This window comes from Gallus gallus, chromosome 11, assembly GCF_016699485.2.
Source record: "Gallus gallus isolate bGalGal1 chromosome 11, bGalGal1.mat.broiler.GRCg7b, whole genome shotgun sequence".
Taxonomy (NCBI): Eukaryota; Metazoa; Chordata; class Aves; order Galliformes; family Phasianidae; genus Gallus; species Gallus gallus.
The window spans coordinates 4,984,662-4,990,661 of record NC_052542.1 but is presented as its reverse complement, the minus strand read 5'-3'; the positions used below and the strand labels follow the sequence as shown (position 1 = coordinate 4,990,661).

General features: G+C 41.0%; 1 protein-coding gene across 5 annotated transcripts in view; it reads right to left on the bottom strand.

The window, feature by feature from the left end:
• Positions 1-467: 467 nt before the first annotated feature.
• Positions 468-6,000, bottom strand: part of TOX3 (TOX high mobility group box family member 3) — a 245,318-nt gene continuing 239,785 nt past the window's right edge. For 3 of the 5 annotated variants that reach the window (XM_046899430.1, XM_046899432.1, XM_046899431.1), the window contains one exon: positions 1,394-3,249. In XM_046899430.1, the coding sequence (XP_046755386.1) occupies positions 2,509-3,249 (741 nt within the window). In that variant the 3' untranslated portion in view covers positions 1,394-2,508. Of the gene's footprint in view, positions 3,250-6,000 lie in introns of all 5 variants that reach the window. The other 2 variants (NM_001277138.2, NM_001277137.2) reach the window with 1 other exon arrangement.

Sequence of the window (6,000 nt, the reverse complement as noted above, 5' to 3'; positions counted from 1 at the left end):
AACTCTTATCACTAGTGACATTTTTCCCAACGATACTTCATAGGTCTTCAAAATGACAATTACAGAACTCATACACAATTACTGTCACATGCAGTTTAGCAATTATTTCTGAAGACAGTTGTCTAAAGGTTTCAAAAAAGACTATAAAATGGTCCTCTTTGTTATGTAACACTGGTTAAAACTGACACAAAACCATCTTTCACAACCAGCCTCTGCTGTGCCATTTCTAATGCACACAGGCTTCCTTGTGCCTGAAATAAGCCCCCTCCCTCCCAGACACGATTAGATATCATACGAAGGCTATTATGAGCATGGGTAGCCGTCAAATAACACCTATTACAAAAGCTTCAATTTATACATGATTCTTTCTGCTCCAAGAAATCTATAAATTTCTAATTGGAATCTCTTGCTGTTCAATATTTGTAGATAATAAAAAGAGTACCTGAGGACTGTGAAATATTGAAAGCTGAATTCATTATTAATAAACTCGCACAGCACAGTACCTTTTCCCTCAAGTCTGGCTGCAACTTTTGGGGGATCTATATCCCATTATTTTTGGTTGGGGCCTGGTCGGTAGCCATGGACACGGCCTGAAACAGGATTAGGATTCTGCTCGGGTTTGACACTTGCTGTTTTTAATTTTCATTTTATCATAAGCAGTTTAAGATTGTTGCCAGTGGTAATTTGCAATTTTTATCAAGACCTCTTCATTATAGCTCCTGACAGGACAGATGCTGTAATTAATCATGCAAGACAACTGGGGATAGTGGTCAGGCTGCACCCAGCACACAGCAATAGCAGGCAGGGATGGGAAAGAAGAAAGGAAGGGTTTTTCTCCTCCATCAAGAGTAGAAACATAGAAAGAGCACTAATATCTTGCCAACACATTGGAGGTAAATGTTTCCAAATATTTCCAGTGAAACAGCCCCCTCTCCACCCACTGCTCCCTGTTTGCACCATTCAGCACCAGCCAGAGCCTGGGACGAGAAAGGAGCTCACAGACCCAGGGCAGCAGTTGGGCTTACAGCACAAACACAAGGACACGAGGAAAATCCCAATCTGTGCTTATTTTCATCCCTGAGTGGCTGAGACAAGTTCCTTACCCCGTTCCCACTGACACACATAATACGGGGTGGGATGAGTGCTCTGTGCCATCATTGCTCCACCACCTGCTCTCCCACCTCGAAGCCACGGCCTACTCTTGAGGAGCTGTGTGCTGCCCTCCAGCCATGCACTTATGGACACCAGAACTGACTACACAGACCAGTACCTATTTACACAGCATGGCTGATAGAATCAAATCCAGAAAATGGAATAAAGTACCAGAGAAAGCAGTTCCGCAAGGAAACACTTCTGTTGTTTTTTTTCCTATCAAAGACTTGTGGCCCATCGGTTTTACTGAAATGTGTTTATTCTATAGCAAGATAAAAGCATTTATTTTAGATAAGCAAAATACAAACAACTTAATTGCTGCTATCGTAACTCATAAAAAAGTATAAAACAGCATAAAAACACAATAAGCAATGTAGCAATTAATAATTCATGTTACCAGTGTTTACATTAAAGCCTCATTTATGAAAACTTTACAACACATGATATGAAAACTTACAACTTTTAAAGAAAATATTTACATTGATTATTCGGTCGTGGAGTTTCTTTTAAATATTCTACTGGTTTTACAGCGTATTAAAAACTCTTGCATTTTTCATCTTAGCTTTTTGTAATAATAGCCTTAGTTAAGTGCATTTCCCTTTTAAAAATACAGTGTATTAAATCTGAAACTCATCACTTCCACACAGAATATAATATTCACATTTGTTCTGTAACTGGAATTAACGTAAGAGGGTAACTGTCAATATATATTTTGTTACAAACTATGGTAGGTTTATTGGGAGAAATGGAGTGAAAGGATGGATCAAACATTGAAGTTCAGTTACTCGCATTTGCTTTTCTGAAGATATTTAGGACAGAAATTTAAGAGCTTTGGCAAAAATCTGTGACTTACTCTATTTTTTTTCATGACAAAAAATGCCATCAACAAACTCATGTCATACAAGTATGACTGTATGAAATCCAATCATCATTTTACAGGTAGTTACAACTGTGCTTTAAGGGCTTCATGAGTTCATACTGCCTTGAAGTGCATTATTCACTTTTAGAGAAATCTGTAACTCTGAAAGGCCATGTTGCAGTCATAAGGTCCAGGTATTTATTAGGCCATTTGATTCACATATTGTAGGTAAAGCTTAAATAAATTAAAAAGGCATCACATGAAAGAGAGCACAGCTTTTTTTTTTTTTTTAAACAAAATGATTTATAGTCAGCTAAAAGATGATACACAGCTACATTGTAGTTCTTTATTGCCTATCTAATAGACACTTTAGAGGATCATTTGATCTGTTATGCATTCCTGCATAACTACCATCAACAATTTACAGTTTTCAGCCAAATATGGTTTACCCCTACCCCCTCCATCAACACAAAGCGATGCTGTGAGATCATTTATCTTCAGAAAATACTGACCTGTGATAATACTTGAGTCTGTGTCTGAGATTGTATTTGTGACTGGTGCTGCTGAGGTGCTGGCTGAGGGCTCCCAATGGCGGGGATGGGAGAAGTGATCTGAGAGGCTACTGGCGAGTGCTGCTGAGGAGAAGGCTGTGACTGGTGTTGCATATGCTGCATCTGCTGCTGCTGCATCTGCTGAAGCTGTATGTGCTGAAGCTGCTGTTGCATTTGCTGTTGATTAATTTGCTGCTGAAGATGCTGCTGCTGCTGCTGCAAATGTTGTTGCATGTGGTGCTGAAAATGCTGTTGTTGCATTTGTTGTTGTATCTGCTGATGCATTTGATGCTGATGTAGCTGTTGTTGTTGCATCTGCTGCATCTGTTGCTGCTGGAGCTGCTGTATCTGGTGCTGCTGGCTTTGCATGGAGGGACTTACTTGAGATGAAGACGGTGTTGCCACCATGTTTGTTCCCATAGAGCTTATCAATGGAGCTGCAATGTTTGTCGGCATGTTTGATGCAATGGTAACAGAAGCTACAATCTGATTCATTGGCAGTCTCATGGTCAGAGGTTTGGGAGCAATCGCTCTGGGAAGGGACTGTTGAAGAGTTTGAGGAGATGCCGATACTGTGGCGTGTTGAGAGAGAGAAGTATTCAGAATAAGGGAGGAAGACAAATTTGTGGATGCCAATGTTTGCTGCACAGAACGAATTGTCTGGGCCTCAGCAGACTCTGCAGCAGCCTGTGTTTGGAAAAATTCAAGAACAGGTATTGGTAAAAGTAGGCATAATCCTATATTGAGCTTAAAAAAAAAATCATCAAATCTGTTCCTTCCTTCTTACATCTCATGAGCTGCCTAGTGGAAAGACTGACCTAGAGAATGTGTCCAATTACTATAATAGTCCATTTAGGAAATGCAGTTCAAAATCTTTTTTGAGTTGCCTATTTTCTTCATCCAATACAAACTTTTACCATCTCAGTTCTTATTTATCCTCTCTCAGTACCTAAATCTAGCTGCTTGATATATATTTAGAAAGGTTATGGACCCTGTCTCAGTTTGACCTGATCAATTGAAGTTATCTTGTGTTCTTAACAAAAGAAAACTTTGTTACTGTTTATATGGAAAGAAAAGTCACAGCTACTCAGAGAGACTTTTTCATCTTCTGTTTTCCATAGGGAAACATCAATCAGCAGTCTGAAAGAGGTCACTGGTCCATTACATTACACCTTGTCTGTCTCTGTACAAGGTACCTCCAGCTCTTAGATTCCAATTCTTGGACAACAAACTAACTTGTGCCCTGGTTCAACATCAGGAATCTGTAGTACTTCATCTGGCTGAAAGAGCTAAAACAGTCTCTATTAATATGTTCGTAGAATCATAGAATCGCTAAGGTTGGAAAAGACCCACAGGATCATCCAGTCCAACCGTTCATTCGCCCTTCACCAATGGTTCTCGCTAAACCATGTCCCTCAACACAACATCCAAACGCTCTTTGAACACCACCAGGTTCGGTGGCTCTACCACCTCTCTGGGCAGACCATTCCAGTGCCTGACCACCCTTTCAGAGAAAAGGCCAGCCTGAATCTTCCCTGGTGCAGCTTGAAGCCATTCCGTCTAGTCCTATCACTGTCACACGAGAGAAGAGGCTGACCCCCAGCTCACTACAACCTCCCTTCAGGTAGTTAGAGCAATAACGTCTCCCCTGAGCCTCCTCTTCTCTAGACTGAACAATCCCAGCTCCTTCAGCTGCTCTTCATAAGGCCTGTGTTCCAGACCCCTCACCAGCTTTGTTGCCCTCCTCTGGACACGCTCCTGGGCCTTGATGTCTTTCTTACAGTGAGGGGCCCAAAACTGGACACAGTACTCGAGGTGCGGCCTCACCAGTGCTGAGTACAGGGGGACAATTACTTCCCTGTTCCTGCTGGCAACACTATTTCTGATACAAGCCAGGATGCCATGGGCCTTCTTGGCCACCTGGGCACACTTCTGGCTCATGTTCAGTCTAGCTTCAATCAACACCCCCAGGTCCATTTCCTCTACACAGTCTTCCAGCCACTCTGCCCCAAGCCTGTAGGTTTGCCTGGGGTTATTGTGGTCAAAGTGCAGGACCCAGCATTTGGTCTTGTTGAATCCCATCCCATTGGCTTCAGCCCAGCTATCCAGCCTATCCAGATCCCTCTGTAGGGCTTCGCTACCCTCAGGCAGATCAACACTTCCAGCCAGCTTGGTGTCATCTGCAAACTTACTGAGGGTGCACTCAATAATGTTAAATGTTAATGTTAAAAAAAAAAACAAACGACAAAAAAAAAAAAACCTGTTCTGAGGAGAAGCATGTCCCACTACACCAGTTCTGATGGCACAAAAGTATTGTACAAGCACTGACACTTATCAAACAACTCATTAGCTCATTGTAGTTCTTCACTTCTAAGGCATTAAGTCCTATGTATCCTCAGCAGAAAAAAGTCTAAAGGGGCACTGTGAAAGCAGAAGCCCAGACTCACTGGAAGCAGCATGGCTACATCAGCAGGTACCCTGCTTAGGGCATCCTGCCTAATTCCACTGTCATGGAGCTTTCTGATGAGAGACACCTGCAGGAAAACTTCGTTCTGTGGCTTCCTAGTGCCTTTGAATACATAGTTTAATTAGGTATATTTAAATATACCAGGTATGTTTAAATTAGACACAATTAAGCATCAAAAGTAGGATCATGTTGCATAGTTTTACATATCTGCATTGTATAAGACATGTAATATAGTTACCTAGAATTCTGTTAAGGTGATGGAGAGAAAAAATCTCATCCAGTACAATAAATTGACATGTTTTAGACATTTGCCTTAGAATGCATCAAATCTTGCCTCAGAAATGCTTATTCTGTATCTACTCTCAATAATAACCTTCGACAAAAAAACTACAGCAAGGATATCTTAAGGTAGGAGAGATTAATTCTGGACATGGAGTGTAATTTCTACTCAGTCTTTTCAGAAGTCACTCAGGAGCACAAGCCCCACAGATTAGGGCAGAAAATATGATCTGTTGTTTTTGAAAAGGAAATTTAGGACTGACAAGACACATTCCCTCAAAGCAGCAATTTATAATTGCTGCTGCCATTGAACTTAGCATCATGATATTAAAGACTGAGAACATTTATCTAAGTCATAGAGACAATAGAAAAACACAGCTTCACAACACAAGGAAATCTTCCAGCTTTCAAGAATGCATGTGTCTAATCTCTGTTGTATTTCTAAGAACTAATTAAAATATGCAGCAACTTTCTGTGCTACTTCCTAATGCTCTGTAGTTGTACATTCAAATAAGCATTCTCAGGAACTAGATATCATCAGTTTAGTCTATTGCTTTCCTGTGATCAAGGCCATTTTTGTAGTTGGTCTTTACGAAATGTTATTAGAGAAATGACTGCCTTGATTTCCGCACGTGTATTAGAAGCACGTAAGCGCGTAGTGTCCAGAGGCAGCAGATATACAACCAGCCTCA